This window comes from Pezoporus occidentalis, unplaced genomic scaffold (assembly GCF_034315485.1).
Source record: "Pezoporus occidentalis ecotype Australia unplaced genomic scaffold, CSIRO_AGI_Poc_V1 ctg66, whole genome shotgun sequence".
Classification (NCBI taxonomy): domain Eukaryota; kingdom Metazoa; phylum Chordata; class Aves; order Psittaciformes; family Psittacidae; genus Pezoporus; species Pezoporus occidentalis.
In genome coordinates, this window is record NW_026916009.1 from 3414947 (window position 1) to 3436272 (window position 21326).

A 21326-nucleotide genomic window follows, 5' to 3' on the forward strand; every position below is an offset into this window, starting at 1 on the left:
TTCTTTCTTCCTTGCAGTCTACTACATAATAAGCTAATTTTTGCAGTAGAAAAGATCCAGACTGTATAATATTACACTATCCATTTTAAAGTGTTTTTTCCCTATTCTTCTATTCAGGTCCTTCATATTTAATTAAAAGTTCCCATTCAATTAATTTTCTCATTCAAGCACACTTTCTCTCTTCGCGTGGACCTTTAAAAGTGAAATGCTTTTTCCCCTCAAAAAAAAAATTAAACACTATAAAAATTGCCTAAGCTTTTTTTTCTTGATTTATGTATGTTTTCCAAAGTTATTACATCTAAAATAACATTATGAAATCTCTTTTTTTAATCAATGACAGTTACATAATTAGTAGTGTTGTTTATTGCAGTATTAGACTGATTAAATGGAAAGCTAAGGCCTCAAGTAAATAATTTTAGAGGACATTTCTTATGTTGCGTTTAAGAGCTTCTTGACAATTTAAAGATCAAATTCTAAAGTAAAATGTTAGACACATAAAAAATAATACAAGGATATTAAACCTCTTGTATTATACTACTTCAATCTGAAACTAGAATTCATTTTTGTATATGTAGCTTTTGGTATATCAACAAATAAGCGACTAAGGAAGCAACTGGTACATATGCAATCTGCTTAAGAATTGCATGTTTTAATGTTTCCTTTGAAAACAAGAGAACAACAAAGCTGTAACTCTTTCTCTTCTGTTCCTTAGGTTTCAATAGCTGGATCTGCCATGGCTACTCTGCAAAAAGAGTTGTCAGCTACTTCTGCCGTGCAAAAGATCACCAAGCCTGTGAAGCCACCTCAGCTAAAGCCTCATGAAGTCAGGATAAAAGCAGAGCCAGTTGCCCCTCCACAGTTTCCTTTTGGAGAGGATGCTGAGGCCTATAAAAGTCATTATGATGCTGAGACTAAAAAGGAGATAGGTGTAAGCGTTAAAAGTGAAGCAGTGCGGGAAGAACACTTGATGTTACGGAAAGAAGGTGAAGCAAAGGTACGTTATTAAGCAAATTTCCATCACTTTGACTGACTTACATCTTAAAAACATATCATAGCCTCACTTGTTTTATGTTTTTTCACTGCAATTTTCTTCTTTTGCAGCATTCTGCTGATTTTTCTCTGTTTTACATAAATCCTTCTAAGGACCTAATATTTACCTATGACAAGCAAAGAGTTTTCTTTAATTTCTTATCTAAATTCTGCTGTTTATGTCCTTGGCTTTGTTAAGTGTTTATTAACTGTGTTTTAAACAACTTAGGTGACAGAAACTGCCAGAGTTCCTGTGGCTGCAGAAATCCCTGCTACTCCACCCACCTTTGTCTCAGTAAGTAATTTATATGCAGATGAGGGGAGTTTTATTATGTTTTCACCCAGTTTGAATTTTGAATTTTGTCTTTAAAGACCTGAACATGAAAACTGTCTTTATTTAATCTTTTAAACTCTGTATTAGACTTATTTAGCCGCACAATTTTTCTCTGACACAAACTATTCAGAATGTCTGTTATGGGGGTGATTCTTCACAATTGTCACATAGTAAGTTGACCTTTGCAGCAGTTGAAACTGACTATCTCACTATGATCTGCATAAACATCAACCTAACTTTTAATTTTCTTGTTAATAAAAGTAGTGTTCAGAGTTCCCAAATTCAGTTTCAAATTCTTCCCTTTGGAAAATGCCTCTTTTTTTCCTGGATACATTGCTGAACAGAACACTGTTTTGAAGTAGACATTAATTTTTCCATTTAAATAAGTTTTAGTTAATTCAATGGCTGTTCAGTACGGAAAATATATACTGACTGTGATACCTATTTTTTGTCATATAGGGCCTCAAAAATAAGACTGTGACTGAAGGAGAGTCTGTCACTCTGGAGTGCCATATCTCTGGTCATCCTCAGCCTACTGTAACATGGTACAGGGAAGACTACAAGATTGAGAGTTCAATGGACTTCCAGATAACTTTCAAAGCAGGGCTTGCTCGCCTTGTGATTCGTGAAGCTTTTGCCGAAGACAGTGGGAGATTTACCTGCACTGCTACGAATAAGGCTGGGAGTGTCAGCACATCTTGCCACTTATATGTGAAAGGTATATATATTTATAGACTGATAGAATCATTTAGGTTGGAAAAGACCTTTCAGACCATTGAGTACAACTGCCAACCTAACACTGCCAAGTGCACCACTAAACCATGTCCATGAGCACCCCATATGCCTGTTTAAATACCTCCAGGGATGGTTACTCAACCAATTCCCTGGGAAGCCTGTTCCAATGACTGATAAACCCTTTGGTGAAGAAATTTTTCCTAATATCCAATCTGAACTTCAGGCCATTTCCTCTTGTCAATGTAGGAAGATTATAATTTTGTTGACTGAATATTATTAGTAATGTAACTTAGGCATTTTGTCAGCTCCCAAGTAGAACATATGCCTTGAATTGTATTCCAGGGTTGTTAGGTAACAGGGCTGTAAGAACATGAGGAAAAGGCCAACTGGTATACTAATGAAGACTCTTAAATTGCTTCCTCAGAGGAAGTACCTGGCCCTCTGAGCCAACTAACTACTTAACCTTCTCTTTCTTTGAGACAACTAGAGTAATTGCTTAAGCACTATTAAAGTACTTTAAATTCCACTATATGGTGTTTGCATTGCAGTTTCAGAGGAAATTGAGACTCGAGAAACCATTTCTGAGAAGGCTGTTAGAGAAGAGAAACGGTAAAGTTACTTTCCTAAACAGACTACTGCTACTGTGGTCTTTAGTTTCTTGAATTCTATTTAAGAGAACTTCAGACATCAACTCACTTACTTACCTGCATTGGAATCTTATTTCAGCTACATGGAGACAAAAGACATTGTAATGGAAGATGTCTCTGCTGCAGTAGAGGAAGTATCTGGAGAACCCATACCTCCTTTCTTCATAAGAAAACCCATGGTACATAAATTAATTGAAGGTGGGAGCATTATTTTTGAATGCCAAGTAGGGGGCAACCCAAAGCCACATGTCTACTGGAAAAAAGGTGGAGTTCCTCTAACGACTGGCTACAGGTACTTTGAATACAATGCACAAAATCTATCTAAACATAAGTTTTAGGAATATTTAATTTACATTACCATAAGTTTCATTCCCTTACTGATGTTAAGCCAAACAACATCACTGATTTCTGTGAACAATTATTTCTAAAATGGCAAAATCATAGCATCATGTCTTAATATGAGACTTTAGAAGGCGAAGTTTCAAAATACAAACATTCAAAAGACCATAAAATGAGAAACATTTCACATGTTTAAAAACAAATCAGGAAGAAGTTTAACATTTTTTCACTCTGTCTATGATTCTATGATTCTATGCGATATTTGTATTCTGACTATGGAAATACTATCTATTGAAAGCAACACACTTTCTAGCAGAGGAAAAAACCCCACATTTGTAGCATTCTTGAAATAAATCATGCTATAATGACCCATATTAGGACAAATTATGTGCATACAGCATATACCATTTTACTGAGTCTGATAATTGATATTTCTGTTTGTATTGCTGTTTGCATCCCATTTATTTTAGTGACAACAGACAGAAAGTAGACCTGTAGCCTAGTTTCAGCATGGTTACTTTCCCTGCACTGTTCTGCAGGTTCAATGAGTGAGAACTGCCTGCTGAAATTTCAGTCTTTCTCTTGCATAAGTTAGGAGTGATTCCAATTAATTTTATGATTAAAAGCAAATTCACTAAAAAGTATGTTAATCAGAATTATAGAGAACTTGTACTGTCGTGTTTTCTACAGATACAAAGTGAGTTACAAAAGAGAAACCGGGGAATGCAAACTTGAAATTTCCATGACTTTTGCCGACGATGCCGGAGAATACACTATTGTTGTTCGTAATAAACATGGCGAAGCTTCTGCAACGGTCTCCTTATTAGAAGAAGGTACATTGCAAGAGAGAAATGTTTCTTAAATTTAACTCTAAATTGGGAAAAATATTTTGAATTGTTCTGCAAATTCAACGCATCCTAGTTTAGTCAATTCAAGAAATGTAAAGGGAGATCGGATGGCTCTGTTTCTGCAAGACAGAATATTTGACCTCAGACTCTTGAAAGACTTTATTCTTTGCTAGAATGTGGACCTATAGCAACCTTCTTCCTTTGGCATCCATAACAGTCTCCATAACATAAGACATTCAGAGAGCAATGTAGGGAATGGAAGTTAATCAAGTAATAGGTTGTTCTATTACAGGGAAAAAAGTTTGGTGTTTTGGTGTTTTTTTAATTTCCTCTTGTAAAAATGCATGCAAGTTTGTAGGCGACAGAGCCACGGTGAGGAAATTATAAAATAGTCTCTACAGGTGCTTTCGCTTTCCGAACTAGAATGCCTAAATAGCAGTAAAACTTCTACCTGTTTATAAAGCTCATCTGAGCTTTGGATTTTACTGCTGTTTGTTCTTTGGCTAAACAGACAAAAACTCTGCTTGAATCACCAAAACCAGTAAAATAAATGTGTACTTGTTTTCTCTATTCAATACAGTGAAAATCACAAGAATTTATCAAAACTAATGTGTTCTTAATTCTTAGCTGATTATGAAGCCTACATAAAATCCCAACAAGAAGCAATGTATCAAACTCAAGTGACTGCATATATTCAGGAACCTAAAGTGGCTGAGGTAGCCCCAGCTATTTCATATGGTGACTTTGAAAAAGAATATGAAAAAGAACAAGCCCTAATTAGGAAGAAAATGGCGAAAGATACAGTGATGGTCAGAACTTTTGTAGATGAGGTATGTCTACCACTCCATAGCAATTTTGTATACTAACACCAGTACAAATTGCTTCTTTACAAGGTCTGACACACAGAACTCATGTTTTTTTTTTTTTTTGTTTGTTTTATCTGTAGGAATTCCATATTTCTTCTTTTGAAGAAAGACTTATCAAGGAAATTGAACTCAGAATTATTAAGACCACCTTAGATGAACTTCTTGAAGAAGACGGAGAGGAGATGATGGTCGATATTTCTGAATCTGAAGCTATAGAAGCAGGATTTGATTTAAGGTTAAAGAATTACAGAACTTTTGAAGGAACAGGAGTTACTTTCCATTGCAAGACAACTGGATATCCATTGCCAAAGGTACCTCAAACCTGTATAACAGTAATCTATTTTAAAAAAAAATCTGGTGCTCTACTTGAAAAATCCCTTAACATCTCATTGTCAGACATTCTACATTATGCATAGAAAAAAGCAAATCTCAAAGGAAATCCAGTCTTTTGCTTTGATATTAAACTGAATTTTCCTTTTGTCCCTGAATAAAATAGTGTTAGGTTGATTAGCCAGTTCAGAGGTAGAAACCTTTAACCAATAGATTTACCAGCTAAATTGGTCTTGATTCTGAGTATGTCCTAGTTAGCCCACACAAGAGGACAACACAGTAGCAAGTTCAGTCTAGGTCACTTTGCTCTCCATCAAAATGGGCTTTATATGTATTTCTAGCTCCAAATTTCAGGTTTCAGGCTACTGTGAAACACACTATTTTAGTCTTTTTATCAAGTAAAAATATTCATGTTAACACATGCACATGGGCTGTGATGATGCATCAGCTGAAAAGTAAGAAATCGTAACATGTTTTATGCATGGATCATTACTGGATCTTTGTCTTTAGGAGAGCTCACATAGCATTGCGTTGTTTCTTTCCATGCAGATTGCGTGGTATAAAGATGGTAAGCGCATAAGGCATGGAGAGCGCTACCACATGGAAGTTCTGCAAGACGGCAGTGCTAGTCTCCATTTGCCTGTTGTTCTACCTGAAGATGAAGGAATTTATACTGTTTTTGCCAGTAACATGAAAGGAAATGCCATTTGCTCAGCAAAACTCTATGTTGAGCCAGTTGCACCCACAGCAACTCCAGGTTATATGCCAGGACCAGAAGTTATGAGAAGATATAGGTATGTACACAATAATATATAAATTTCATAAGACTTTAGTGTGCTGTGAGAGACAGTCCAAAAACTCATTATGTAGCAGCTAAACAGCTTAAGTTATTAGAGTTTGTGTGCCTCTACAGGATATGTAAATGTTGTTTTCATGGCTTATATTGATTTTTGTGGCAACTCTTTGTCTGATTTTCCTTCTTAATGAGCAATGCATTTTCCAGAGTACTATCATTCACATGCCTATCCAGTCACAGTGTCAGATTTCCGACCTCATAACCATATTTATTTTCTTAAAGTACTAATGTTTTGGGAAAAAAAATTATTCTGTAGTTGGAGTTTTAGCACTGTGTGCAGCCCCTATTTCCCACCCTTGAAATAGATGTATTTCTATATCAGAAAAAATCCAGCATTGCCATGAACTGTGTTCTGTTTCCATATACGTACACACACATGCACAAACATACACAGGATTACATCCATATCTGTACAATATCCAAAATCCCAAAACTTCCCTGGCTGTGATGTATGCTATTCAGCTGTACAAACTGCTTGCAAAAACATAAAGAAAATTGACTATGAATAAAAACTAATTTTATCACAATTTCTCATATAGATAAATTGGTTACAAATTTTTTAGAAGGAATTTTGCTAAAGGAAAAAATTAAACTCTTTTTAGCATGTCAACCCAATGCTGTATGATGTGGTCATACATCTGTCTTATCTTTTACCTCCAGGTCTATTTCTCCACGATCTCCAAGCAGGTCTCCTGCTCGCAGTTCTCCTTCTCGTTCTCCTGCCCGCAGATTAGAAGAAACTGATGAAGGACAACTAGAGAGACTATACAAACCAGTTTTTGTGCTGAAACCTACATCATTTAAATGTTCACAGGGGCAGACAGCAAGATTTGACTTAAAAGTTGTTGGCAGACCTATGCCAGAGACATACTGGTTCCATAATGGTACATCAGCCTCATTTTCATCAACAAATAATCTTAAAAAAACCCTTCTATGTGTTTTACATCTTGTTGAGGCACTGTTTAGAGTGAAACCTTTTTTTCTTTCTGTTTAATATGCATCTGCAGGTCAACAAGTGATTAATGACTACACCCATAAAATAGTGATCAAAGAAGATGGCACCCAGTCATTGATCATTGTTCCTGCTATGCCGGAGGACTCTGGAGAATGGGCTGTAATTGCTCAGAACAGGGCAGGCAAAGCCTCAGTCTCGATGACACTGACTGTGGAAGGTATCTATTATGCACACTATTTTTAGGAGGCTAAGGAGCGTTTCTTATTAAAAACTGTGGTTGTGCCATTTCCTCTTGTGATAACTTACCCTTCCTCTTTCAGCCAAGGAAGACCTAGTCAGACCACACTTTGTGGAAAGGCTGAGGAATGTTAGTGTAAAGGAAGGCTCTAGACTGGAGATGGCAGTGAAAGCTACTGGTAACCCTAATCCTGACATTGTATGGCTGAAGAACAGTGACATCATAGTACCTCATAAATACCCCAAAATAAAGTAAGCATTTTTATTTTTATTTTGTTTAAATAGGAAAGGAGTTAATAATCACCATCCTGTACATTGCCTCCTACAGCATGCTGAATAACCCCAATTCCATAGAAAGGATTCATTAAGGGCTTAGACCAATGGCTACTGAAGTTACAGCTTTTGCATTGCAGCAAGGTTAAGAGATCTAAAATATCTAATAGGATTCACTCAATTTTTTCCAGGTTGTGTACTTGTGTATTTTGTATTCTGCAAAGCTTTAACAACAGAGAGTTAGGGAATCTTTATCTGTCTCTGCAAGCAAAAAACCCCAACATTGAATTCAAGACTGGGTATTATTATCCTCATCTGTTTGATTCTTAGGCACTACATTCATAAACATAAACATGAATAAACATAAACATGACTAATTCCGCCAGAGATTTGCCTTTGGGAGTTTTGACAGAATTTTGGAGAAGGGCAAAAGTGAATGACAAAAGAGTGCACAAAATGTAAAAAACCCAATTGTTTTAATATTTCAGGATTGAAGGAACCAAAGGGGCAGCTGCCCTTAAAATCGAATCTACCGCCAGGCAAGATGCTGCATGGTATACTGCTACTGCTATCAATAAAGCTGGGCGGGACACTACTAGGTGCAAAGTAAATGTTGAAGTTGAACATGCAGAACCTGAACCAGAAAGGAGATTAATCATTCCAAAAGGAACTTACAAAGCCAAGGAGATTGCAGCACCAGAGTTAGAGCCTCTCCATTTGCGTTATGGTCAAGAGCAATGGGAGGAAGGAGATCTCTACGACAAAGAAAAGCAACAGAAACCATTTTTTAAGAAGAAGCTTACATCTTTAAGGCTCAAACAATTTGGACCAGCACATTTTGAGTGCAGGCTTACACCAATTGGTGACCCTACCATGGTGGTGGAGTGGCTGCATGATGGCAAACCCCTGGAAGCAGCTAACAGACTCCGCATGATCAATGAGTTTGGGTACTGTAGCTTGGACTATGGAGTAGCCTATTCCAGAGATAGTGGAGTTATCACTTGCAGGGCAACCAACAAATATGGTACAGATCATACATCTGCTACTCTGATTGTCAAGGATGAGAAAAGCCTTGTGGAAGAATCCCAGTTGCCAGAAGGCAGAAGGGGGCTGCAGCGAATTGAAGAGTTAGAAAGAATGGCCCATGAGGGTGCTCTTCCTGCAGTTGCAATGGACCAAAAGGAAAAACAAAAACCAGATATTGTTTTGGTTCCTGAACCTGCAAGAGTCCTGGAAGGAGAAACAGCACGATTCCGTTGCCGTGTGACTGGCTATCCTTTGCCCAAGGTCAACTGGTACCTCAATGGACAGCTCATCCGTAAAAGCAAAAGGTTTAGACTCCGTTATGATGGAATACACTACCTGGATATTGTGGACTGCAAATCGTATGACACAGGAGAGGTGAAAGTCACTGCAGAGAATCCAGAAGGCTTTATTGAACATAAGGTGAGACTTGAGATCCAGCAGAGGGAAGACTTCAGATCTGTTCTTCGTCGTGCACCTGAACTCAAACATGAGCCTGTACTGCCAGAGCCTGGAAAACTTCTCTTTGAGGTACAGAAAGTAGACAGGCCTGCAGAGGCAACAACCAAAGAAGTGGTGAAACTGAAAAGAGCTGAAAGAATCACACATGAGAAGCTTTCAGAAGAATCTGAAGAGCTGCGTAGTAAATTCAAGCGTAGGACAGAAGAGGGCTATTATGAAGCTATCACTGCTGTGGAACTTAAGTCTCGCAAAAAAGATGAATCATATGAAGAAATGTTGAGAAAGACAAAAGAAGAACTTCTTCACTGGACCAAAGAGATCCCAGAGGAAGAGAAGAAAGCACTTCCTCCTGAAGGCAAAATCACCATTCCAACATTCAAACCAGAGAAGATAGAGCTTAGCCCAAGTATGGAGGCTCCCAAGATACTTGAGCGCATTCAGAGTCAGACTGTAGCCCAGGGAGCCGATGCACACTTCCGTGTGAGAGTAGTGGGAAAACCAGACCCTGAGTGCCAGTGGTTCAAAAATGGTGTGCAGATTGAAAGGACTGATCGCGTGTATTGGTACTGGCCTGAAGACAATGTTTGTGAATTAGTAATCAGAGATGTGACTTCTGATGATTCTGCCAGCATCATGGTGAAAGCAGTCAATATAGCTGGTGAAACCTCTAGCCATGCTTTCCTGTTAGTACAAGGTAATTTAAATTCTCTTACTTTCATCCTACTGCTTATCATAGTCTGTATGGTCAGCGCATTGTTGATTCATTACATATTGTTTTGCAGCCAAGCAGTTAATCAGCTTTACCCAGGAGTTACAAGATATTGTTGCTAAACAGAAAGACATCATGGCAACATTTGAATGTGAGACATCAGAACCCTTTGTCAAAGTGAAATGGTTTAAGGATGGAATTGAGATTCATTCTGGAGAGAAATACAGGATGCACTCAGACAGAAAGGCTCATTTTCTTTCTGTATTGGCAATTGAAATGTCTGATACTGATGACTACAGCTGTGCACTGATAGAAGATGAATCCATAAAAACTACTGCAAAGCTTACTGTTGAAGGTAAGAAGCACAGTAACATGCAGTACTATTAAAGTGGAGCAGGAAGAAATAAAACAATCTAAACTGATGTCTAAGACACTAAGAAATGTTCAAGCTGCTTTCATGTTCTTGGAATCCAGTATGAAAGTTTGGAGATACAGTTATTTCAAATGGTTACACCTCATATATATATATATATATATATATATATATATATATATATATATATATATATATACAAGCCGTATAAAGTGTGTGTATATATAATATATATATAATATATAAGGTATATATTATATATATAAAAATTTCCTTAGGCTCATTTAATAAGAAATGTTTTCATCAGGGGTATCTGTGAAGCTTATTCATGAATGTAATTATTTTTGCCTGTAGGTGCTGTGGTTGAGTTTATTAAAGAACTTGAGGATATTGAAGTACCAGAATCCTTCTCAGGTGAACTTGAATGTGAGGTTTCCCCAGAAGATGCAGAAGGGAAATGGTATCATGGCGATGTTGAACTCACTTCTAATCATAAGTATGTGATCACATCCCGCCGTGGTCGCCAAATCCTCACTATTAAAGATGTTACTAAAGATGATCAAGGAGAGTACAGCTTTGTTGTTGATGGAAAAAAGACTCAATGTCAACTGAAGATGAAGCGTAAGCCTTTCTAATACTTATATTGTCTCTATATTATAGATTTTCCATATTGCATCATATATTATAGCTATATCACTATATCCTATAGTGCCTCAATATTCAATATTCTGCTTATCTGTTATTCTGCTTAACTTCATTTCATTCCACAGCTCGTCCCATGGCTATTCTTCAAGGACTTACTGATCAAAAAGTCTGTGAGGGAGACATTGTACAACTTGAAGTTAAAGTCTCCCTAGAAAATGTGGAAGGTGTCTGGATGAAAGATGGTCAGGAAATTCAATCAAGCGATCGTATTCACATTGTGTTGGATAAACAGTCACACATGTTGCTTATAGAAGATGCAACAAAGGAAGATAGTGGAGCTTACTCTTTCAGTGCTCCTGGTCTTGGACTGTCAACCACTGGGCAGATCACAGTATACAGTAAGTCATTATCATGATTTTGAAGATGCATTTGATTTTTGGTCCTTCAGGATTTCTTCTCAAAGGCCTAGTTTTTTCATGACAATTTTTTCTTGGCAGGTGTGGAAATAGTGGTGCCACTAAAAGATGTTCATGTAGTTGAAGGAACAAAAGCTATCCTTGAATGCAAAGTTTCAGCACCTGATGTGACTTCCTCCAAATGGTACCTAAATGATCATCAGATAAAGCCCGAAGAACGTGTACAAGCTGTATGTAAAGGCACTAAACAGAGGCTTGTGCTTACCAGAACCTATGCATCAGATGAAGGACATTATAAGCTAATGGTTGGCAAAGTTGAAACAAGTTGCAATGTCACAGTTGAAAGTAGGTACCCTTTAAGATGCACTGTGCTTTGTGAAATTATTTTTTTAAATACAGGACTGTGGAAATAACAAATATATTTGTAATTTATTCTTTTTATAGAAATTGAGATTATTAGAGGTCTTCATGACATCACCTGTACTGAAACTCAGAATGTATCCTTTGAGGTGGAGCTCTCCCATTCAGGCATTGATGTAATCTGGCATTTCAAAGACCGAGAAATAAAGCCTGGTCCTAACTATAAAATTGAAGCACATGGCAAAATATATAAATTGACAGTGGTGAAGATGATGAAAGATGATGAAGGAGAGTATGTATTTCATGCTGGAGAGAAGAAAACATCTGGAAAACTTATAGTAGCAGGTTAGTATTGTTAAAGTCCACGATTTTTATTTCACTGTGATTTACAAACAATTCTCGATGCTACAATTTTGTAATTGTAGATATTATTCTGTTTCTTCACTTTTCTTGTCTTTAGTCTATCTTTTTTCTATCTTCTTTTTGCTCTTCCCCTTATCTTTTGTGATTGGTATAATTAGAATTCAACAAATCTTTAAATAAATGTTAATATGTTTTGCTAAATCAAAGCTATAGTATGGAATGCTGTAGTATGCTTTTGATGTAATTAATGTAATAATTTTTTTTTGTCTTGAAAATTCAGATGCTTGCATTGATAATAAAAATAATAGATGAGAATAACTAGGATAGAATAAAAAACATCTTTTTGTGATGGTCAGGTCACATTCTATTCTTAATTTTTCACAGAACTCAGAATGTGTTAAGTCAGGAGACTATGATCTGGTGGCAATTACAGAGACGTGGTGGGACAGCTCACATGACTGGAATATAGTCATGGAGGGCTATGTTCTTTTCAGGAAAGACAGGCCAGCCAGGAAGGGTGGTGGGGTTGCTCTTTATGTGCGGGAGCAACTACAATGCACCGAGTTCTGTCCGGGGACAGATGACGAGCGAGTTGAGAGTCTGTGGGTGAGAATTAAGGGGCAGGCTGGCAGGGGGGATACTGTTGTAGGTGTCTGCTACAGACCACCGGATCAGGGTGAGGAAGTTGACGAGGCCTTCTACAGGCAGCTGAGAGCGGCCTCACAGTCACAGGCCGTGGTCGTCGTGGGGGATTTTAACTTCCCTGATGTTTGCTGGAAGGACCACTCGGCAACCCAGCCGCAGTCCAGGAGGTTCCTCCAGTGTATGGATGATAACTTCCTCCTGCAAATGGTGGATGAGCCAACCAGGAGAGGAGCGCTGCTGGATCTCATCCTCACTAACAAGGAGGACCTGGTTGAAGCAGTAAGGGTTGAGGGCTGCCTTGGTTGCAGCGATCACGAGATGGTGAAGTTCAGGATCTTGTGTGGTAGGACTAGTAGAATACCAAGTAGAATTGCAACCCTGGACTTTAGCAGGGCAAACTTTGGCCTTTTCAAGCAATTGCTAGGGGAAATCCCATGGGCAAGGCTGCTTGAAGGTAAAGGGGCCCAAGATAGTTGGTTGATATTCAAGGACTGCTTTTTCCGTGCTCAAGATCAGAGCATCACGACACGTAGGAAGTCAAGGAAGAGGGCCAAGAGACCTGCGTGGCTAAATAGGGAATTGCTGGGTATGCTCAAGTGGAAGAGGAGAGTTTACAGGTCATGGAAGGAGGGGCTGGCCACTTGGGAGGAATATAAGGCTGCTGCTAGAGGATGTAGGAAGGCAGCTAGGAGGACTAAGGCATCCTTAGAATTAAACCTGGCAAGAAGGGTCAAGGACAGCAAAAAGAGCTTTTTCAAATATATGGCAGACAAAACTAACACCAGAGGCAATGTAGGCCCACTGATGAACGGGATGGGTGCCCTGGTGACAGAAGATGCAGAGATGGCAGAGTTACTGAATGCCTTCTTTGTCTCTGTCTACTCTGCTGCAGGCAGTCCTGAAGAGCTCTGTACCCTTGAGACCTTAGATGAAGTCAGGTCGACGGAGCGATTTGCCTTAGTCGATGAGGAATGGGTTAGAGATCAGTTGAGCAATCTGGACATCCATAAATCCATGGGTCCAGATGGGATGCACCCGCGGGTGCTGAGGGAACTGGCGGAAGTCATTGCTAGACCGCTCTCCATCATCTTTACCAAGTCTTGGGAAACAGGAGAGGTGCCAGAGGACTGGAGGAAGGTGAATGTCACTCCAGTCTTCAAAAAGGGCAAGAAGGAGGACCCGGGTAACTATAGACCGGTCAGCCTCACCTCCATCCCTGGGAAAGTGATGGAACACCTTATCCTTGGTGCCATCTTAAGGCATATCAAGGATAAGAGGGTGATGAGGGGCAGTCAACATGGCTTCACCAGGGGGAAATCATGTTTGACCAATCTCTTAGCCTTTTATGAGGAAATAACGCGGTGGATGGATGATGGCAGAGCGGTGGATGTGGTCTACCTTGACTTCAGCAAAGCATTTGACACAGTCTCCCACAGCATCCTCACAGCTAAATTGAGGAAGTGTGGACTGGATGATCAGGTAGTGAGGTGGACTGCGAACTGGCTGAAGAAGAGAAGCCAGAGAGTTGTAGTCTATGGGGCGGAGTCTAGTTGGAGGCCTGTAACTAGTGGAGTGCCTCAAGGGTCAGTACTGGGACCGGTATTATTTAATATATTCATCAATGATTTAGATGAAGGAATTGAGTGTACTATCAGCAAGTTTGCTGACGACACTAAGCTGGGAGGAGTGGCTGACACGCCAGAAGACTGCGCTGCCATCCAGCGAGACCTGGACCGGCTGGAGAGTTGGGCAGGGAATAACTTGATGAAATATAACAAGGGAAAGTGTAGAGTCCTGCATCTGGGCAGGAACAACCCCAGGTTCCAGTATAGGTTGGGAAACGACCTGTTAGAGAGCAGTGTAGGGGAGAGGGACCTGGGGGTCCTAGTGGACGACAGGATGACCATGAGCCAACACTGTGCCCTTGTGGCTAAGAAGGCCAATGGCATCCTGGGGTGTATTAGAAGGGGGTTGGTTAGTCGGTCGAGAGAGGTCCTCCTTCCCCTCTACTCTGCCCTGGTGAGACCCCATCTGGAATATTGTGTCCAGTTCTGGGCCCCTCAGTTCAAGAAGGACAGGGAGCTGCTGGAGAGAGTTCAGCACAGGGCAGCTAAGATGATTAAGGGAGTGGAGCATCTCCCTTATGAGGAAAGACTGAGGGAGCTGGGTCTCTATAGTTTGGAGAAGAGGAGACTGAGGGGTGACCTTATTAGTGTCTATAAATATATAAAGGGGGAGTGTCACGAGGATGGAGCCAGGCTCTACTCAGTGGCAAACAATGATAGGACAAGGGGTAATGGGTACAAACTGGAACACAAGAGGTTCCACTTAAACTTGAGAAGAAACTTCTTCTCAGTGAGGGTGACGGAACACTGGAACAGGCTGCCCAGGGAGGTTGTGGAGTCTCCTTCCCTGGAGACATTCAAAACCCGCCTGGACACATTCCTGTGTAACATTATCTAGGTGTTCCTGCTCCGGCAGGGGGATTGGACTAGATGATCTTTTGAGGTCCCTTCCAATCTCTAGCATACTGTGATACTGTGATACTGTAATGTCTATGGGCATGCTGCAAATTATGGCAAAGAATTCTTTACATGCGATTGTACTTTCTGTATGTGGGAAAGTCGAACAGCAACAAAACAAAAACATGTGGTCTGCTTCCCAACAGGTGGTGCCATTTCAAAGCCTCTCACTGATCTGACTGTGGCTGAGTCCCAGACATCTGTTTTTGAATGTGAGGTGGCAAATCCTGAATCAGAGGGCCAGTGGCTAAAACATGGTAGACCATTAGCTATGACAGATCAGTACCGTGCTGAATCTGACGGTGTAAAGAGAAGGCTCATTATCCCTGTCACGAAAATGGATGATATGGGTGAATATAGCTATGAAATAGCAAGCTCAAAGACAACTGCCAAACTGAAGGTTGAAGGTCAGTATTTTTTACAATGAACTGTTTTCTTTAAGATTTAGTCCAACATTACACACTGTGTCTTGGATCAGGCCTTAGGATACCAGCATATTTTATTTCCTTATTTTTTTAAATACTTTTATACCATGATGTGCTTTCTGAAGTAGCAAACTTACTGTGTTTTGGAGTCTCCTCATCTTGAATTTAGCATGTATTTTGACAAAAAAAAACAAACACATATTTTGTTCAAGGTACTGGTTAGGAGGTAGAAATTCACATTTTGCTATTTGTGTAGTAAACATATGAAGTAAAAAAACCTGTTTCTGATGGATGCTACAAACTGTAGGAATCAATATATACATACTACATTTTAAAATAAAGCACCATTATTCAGTTTTGTTTAGATGATTATTATATTTATTATCATTTTTAATTTTGGTCTGTTTTTTCTATTTATTTTTTTTCTAGCTGTTAAAATAAAGAAGACACTAAAGAACTTGACTGTGACAGAAACACAGGAGGCAGTTTTCAGTGTAGAACTGACCCATGCTGATGTGAAAGGAGCTTTGTGGATTAAAAATGGTGTTGAACTTGAATCAAATGACAAATATGAAATTACAGTGAAAGGAACTGTTCACACACTGAAAATTAAACACTGTGTTGTCACTGATGAGTCTGTTTATAGCTTTAAGCTTGGAAAGATAGGAGCAAATGCCAGACTTCATGTGGAAAGTAAGTCAACCTGGTTTGAATATTTGCCTTAATGTGTTGTTTGAAATTCAAAATGAACACACTGCTGAATCTTGCTTTTTTTTTTCCTTAAGCTGTCAAGATCATCAAAAAGCCAAAGGATGTGACTGCTTTGGAAAATGCTGTTGTCTCCTTTGAACTGAGTGTCTCCCATGATACTGTACCTGTCCGATGGTTCCACAAAAACATTGAGCTTAAACAAAGTGAAAAATACAAGATGATATCTCAAAGGAAAGTTCATAAGCTTATGCTGCATAACATATCTCCTGCTGATGCCGGGGACTACACAGCTCTTGTTGGGCAAATCGAGTGTAAAGCAAAACTGTTTGTGGAAAGTAAGTATACTAAGTTTGCAAGAAAGTAATTATACAAGTTACTACATGAACTCGTATTGAACAACTTGACCTGACACTTCACAGCCTGCTACTCTTATTTTTTTGTAGTCTTCCACACATACTGACTTAAAAAAAATCCTTTCTTTTCTTTTTTTTTTTTTCCCTCTTAGCTATACACATCACAAAGACAATGAAAAATATTGAGATTCCTGAGACCAAAACCGCCTCTTTTGAATGTGAAGTTTCTCATTTCAATGTGCCTGCTGTCTGGTTGAAAAATGGTGTGGAGATTGAAATGAGTGAAAAGTTCAAAATAGTAGTCCAGGGAAAACTCCATCAGCTCAATATCATGAACACAAGCAGTGAAGATTCTGCAGAATACACCTTTATCTGTGGAAATGACAGAGTCAGTGCAACCCTGACCGTAAAACGTATGTAGGAATGAAATTAGCCAGGGTATTCTACAGTTACCAGTAATAAAGTTTGTGTTAATAGATACACTTGGTGCAATTTAGAAAAAAAAACAACACTATTGTAGAGGTATTTTCAAATAACCCTAAACAGTCTTAATTACGCTTTTGAAAGACATCCAGAAGCTGTGAATGTGAAAGTCACATCCTGGATTCTTCTGTTTAGGCCAACATAGCTAAACGCTAAGCTACCATAGGAGATAGAATTTAGATTCCTATGTCATTCAGAAATTTTGTGAAATTTAATTGCAGTATTAATTGTAGAACCTTCCTTTTAATATTATAAAAAATCAGAATCTGTCTTAAAGAATTTTAAACATCTCTGAACCTGTTAACATGTATTTGAAAGAAAGAAAAGCAGAATAAAAAATCCCAAACCATGTCCTTTTCTTTTAGCTATCTTGATTACCTCCATGCTAAAAGACATCAATGCTGAAGAGAAAGATACGATAACATTTGAAGTTACTGTTAACTATGAAGGTATCTCATATAAATGGCTAAAGAATGGGATAGAAATAAAATCAACTGATAAATGCCAGATACGAACAAAGAAGCTTACACACTCTCTCTCCATAAGAAATGTGCATTTTGGTGATGCTGCAGAATACACCTTTGTTGCTGGAAAAGCAGCTTCATCAGCCACTTTATATGTGGAAGGTATTTGCTCTTTTGATTTGTATATTTATTAATTTTTATTGGCTTAAGAATGATGGCACTAATTCTATTGTTTTTCTGCCCTAGCTCGTCACATTGAATTTAGGAAGCATATAAAAGACATCAAGGTTGTGGAGAAGAAGAGGGCTATTTTTGAATGTGAAATTTCAGAACCTGACATTCAGGTCCAGTGGATGAAGGATGGACAAGAACTCCAGATTGGTGACAGGTAAATGATTGCTTCTATACCATATTGACTTTTGTTATGTATTTTCCACAGGAAATAACTTGCTTATTTTTCTGATGTCCTTAGGATGAAAATTCAAAGAGAGAAATATGTGCATCGTCTCATCATTCCTTCCACAAGAATATCTGATGCTGGTCAGTACACAGTAGTAGCAGGTGGAAACACATCCAGTGCCAATTTGATAGTGGAAGGCCGTGACATTCGTATCAGAAGCGTCCGTAAAGATATTCAGGTATGGCATATACAGAAGCATAGATGTTTCATAGCTTTATCACTCAAAGAATAATGCAAAGGAAGGGAGACAGTATCTAACCAGCAAGAGTCCTAACACAAAAATCTGTAATCATAAGGTCACAGCCTTCTAGAAAACTGGAATGTGGGACCATCTGTAAAAACAGATGCTGTTTCTAATATTTATTCTACTTCTTCAAAGGTCCTTGAAAGACAAAGAGCTGAAATTGAATTTGAAGTCAATGAAGATGACATTGAACCACAGTGGTACAAGGACGGTATTGAGATCAACTTCCAGTATGAGGAAAGATACAGTTATGTGGTAGAAAGGAGAATTCATCGAATGAGCATCTTTGAAACTACTTACTCTGATGCTGGAGAATATACTTTTGTTGCAGGACGGAATAGGAGTTCTGTTGTTCTCTATGTGAATGGTATGTGTCCCCACAAGCAATCCTTTGACTGTTTCTTTTTTACCCTCTGTTTTTTCTGATTCTGTATAGCTTTTCTGGATTCTAGAATTCTAAATCTGAAAGTAAAAAAAAAAAAAAAAAACTAAAGAGAATGTCTGGAACATCACCAAAATCCTCATGTACATGAGTCTGTCTTGTTCTACTGAAATAGCTTGCTAGCAGATGAAAATACTATAGTAGCTCGTTTCCCCATGGCATTTATTTACACCAGGAACTAATATGTTCATATGGACAAATATGCCTTGCCAGGAGGATCAACATAGAAATTCTTGGACACATTTTGCCAGAAAATACTTACGCTAACACAGTTAACTATGTTAAAGCACTTGTTGCTAGATCATTCCCCCTGTATCAAATAAAAAGGGCAGATTTTCATGGGCACACAAGATTAGGGCTAATGAGATTTAAGAAAAAATAAAATTCCATGGTAATATTTTTGAAGCCTTGATAAATATTAAGATTCCTCTCTCTCCTCCTTTCTTCCCTCCCCTTTTTTCCCCACACAATTTGCAGCTCCAGAGCCACCCAAGATTATTCAGGAACTAGAGCCAACCACTGTGGAGTCTGGCAAGCCTGCCCGCTTCTGTGCTATGATATCAGGCAAACCCCAGCCCAAAATTTCCTGGTACAAAGATGATCAACAGCTTTCTTCAGGTTTCAAGTGCAAATTTCTTCATGATGCACAAGAATATACCCTATTGCTCATTGAAACTTTTCCTGAAGATGCAGCAGTGTACACCTGTGAAGCAAAAAATGACTATGGAGTTGCTACAACTTCAGCTTCACTTTCGGTAGAAAGTGAGTTTCCCATGCTCAGAACTATGTCTGTGAAATGAGATTGCCAACATGTGTATGATCATCTTCATCTTTATAAATTACTTCCTTTTGTTATCCTCTAGTTCCAGAAGTTGTTTCTCCTGAACTAGAACTGCCAGTGTATCCACCTGCTGTCTTAATGCCATTACGTGATGCTGTTACATCCGAGGGACAGTCTGCTTGTTTTCAGTGCAGAGTTACAGGGACAGGTGGGTTAAATGAAATCCTTCACACCTTTTCATCTCTCAGAATTTTTCATCTTGACCTCAGAGAAATTTCAACAGTATATATGCTGGAATCAGTCTTTCCCCAGAAATACAGTTATCTGATATATGCACACAGCAAAATGTTACTCACTGATAGCTAACAATTAAGCAAGTCATATGTCAAAGGTGGCTTTAAGCATGAAAGCCATAAGCTGTCACAAGCATTAAACATTTCTAAAAAGAAGGTCTGTTTCAAAAAAATTGTCTTTGGAAACTTCTCAGGGTTTCAAATGCTGATATTTGAAAACTGCCAGTAAAATGTAAAATGCGTAATTTCAAAACATGGAGTATCATGTCTTTTCAAGTGTAGATTTGCCTTAAATAAGTTTGCTAGTTTTTGTTACAGTGAATATCATTCTACATTTAAAAGAATTCTCTCCAAGTTAACACAAACCCCAGTATAACTTTCTTCAATAAATGGCCTTGAGTATAACCAGTACTAAAACATTCACATGGAATTCACTGCAGAATAAGATCCAGTTTCAATCCCAAAGGATTTACAGTTATTTAAAGATAAATAAAGCTCCAAACTTAAAAATAATCCTGAGTGATAGCTTTGTAAAAATCCACAAAAAATTGATAATATACATGCACATACTGATATATATCATTTGCATTGCTATTACTGGAAATCAAATTCCAAATTAAAAAAAAACAAAACAACTTCACAACAAATTTGGCTCTGTTTTAAAAGTGGTGCTAAAACTCAGAAAATGTATGTTGGAAAGGCTGGCTTGCCCTCTGTGCAAAGCATGCTAGTTTAACTTTTTTTGACATGTTTTTGTTTATGTGAAGGGATGGGTGCATTTACAGCACAGAGTTTTTGTTTATGTGAAGGGATGGGTGCATTTACAGCACAGAGTATAAGGATCCTTTTATTCAGGTCCCCTTTTATAGACCCTTAGAACGGTTTAGGTTGGAAAAAATATTTAAGATCACTGAGTCCAGATATAAACCTGACACTGTTGGCCACTAAACTGACTGTTCACCACTAAACCATGTCCCTAAGTTCCACATCTACACATCTTTCAAACACTTCCAGAGATCGTGACTCACTAACTTCCCAGGACAGCCTGTTCCAATGCTTGACAACCCTTTCAGTGAAGAAATTTTCCTATTGAAAATTTCGTGTTACATGCTGCTCACTTGAGTTGTGAAAACCTTTTACCTTAGGTTAGGTAACAGATGATTGCAAATACAGTTGTATTTTAATGGTACATGGCATGCACCTGCCAATTGAAAACACTATCTTTTTTCTTCTGATGGCAGTAATAACAACACTATGTGTGAAAACATTTGATTTATTATGTAATATAGCGCCAGGTGGGGGTGGAGAGGTGAAGGTTAAAGCCTGCTTCAGTCCTCTTCTTTCTCCACGTCTACAAGAATCTATGCAAGTTAAATAACAACAACCTATAATATAGGAATTTTGAAAAGGTACAAAGACAAGATTTTCCTTGAGAAATATGAGGTGTAAAGCTTCCAATAGTTGCAACAAAAAGAGGTAAGGTACTGTACTAGAAGAAGAATATTCCTTTCGAATTTCGTTAACCTGTTCAGCTCAACCTAGTGATTTTATAGCCTTTTCAATCAGGCAATTGAAGTAGAACCATAGAATGGTTAGGGCTGGAAAGTACCTGAAGATCACCTAGTTCAAACCCCTCTGCCATGGGCAGGGATACCTCACACTAGACCATGTCACCCAAGTCTCTGTCCACCCTGACCTTGGAC

General features: G+C 38.5%; 1 protein-coding gene across 1 annotated transcript in view; it reads left to right on the forward strand.

The window, feature by feature from the left end:
- The window catches only part of TTN (titin), a 247054-nt gene that overhangs the window by 16954 nt on the left and 208774 nt on the right, over positions 1–21326 (forward strand). The window contains exons 15-42 of the mRNA XM_062640616.1: positions 713–994; positions 1259–1324; positions 1823–2081; positions 2647–2707; positions 2825–3037; positions 3775–3917; positions 4560–4762; positions 4879–5109; positions 5678–5922; positions 6645–6868; positions 6992–7156; positions 7260–7428; positions 7938–9628; positions 9717–9998; positions 10371–10637; positions 10787–11059; positions 11159–11422; positions 11522–11782; positions 15114–15374; positions 15822–16085; positions 16178–16438; positions 16609–16869; positions 17305–17565; positions 17650–17791; positions 17876–18041; positions 18243–18474; positions 19027–19311; positions 19413–19538. Of these exons, the coding sequence (XP_062496600.1) occupies positions 713–994; positions 1259–1324; positions 1823–2081; positions 2647–2707; positions 2825–3037; positions 3775–3917; positions 4560–4762; positions 4879–5109; positions 5678–5922; positions 6645–6868; positions 6992–7156; positions 7260–7428; positions 7938–9628; positions 9717–9998; positions 10371–10637; positions 10787–11059; positions 11159–11422; positions 11522–11782; positions 15114–15374; positions 15822–16085; positions 16178–16438; positions 16609–16869; positions 17305–17565; positions 17650–17791; positions 17876–18041; positions 18243–18474; positions 19027–19311; positions 19413–19538 (7558 nt within the window). The remainder of the gene's footprint in view (positions 1–712; positions 995–1258; positions 1325–1822; positions 2082–2646; positions 2708–2824; positions 3038–3774; positions 3918–4559; positions 4763–4878; positions 5110–5677; positions 5923–6644; positions 6869–6991; positions 7157–7259; positions 7429–7937; positions 9629–9716; positions 9999–10370; positions 10638–10786; positions 11060–11158; positions 11423–11521; positions 11783–15113; positions 15375–15821; positions 16086–16177; positions 16439–16608; positions 16870–17304; positions 17566–17649; positions 17792–17875; positions 18042–18242; positions 18475–19026; positions 19312–19412; positions 19539–21326) is intronic.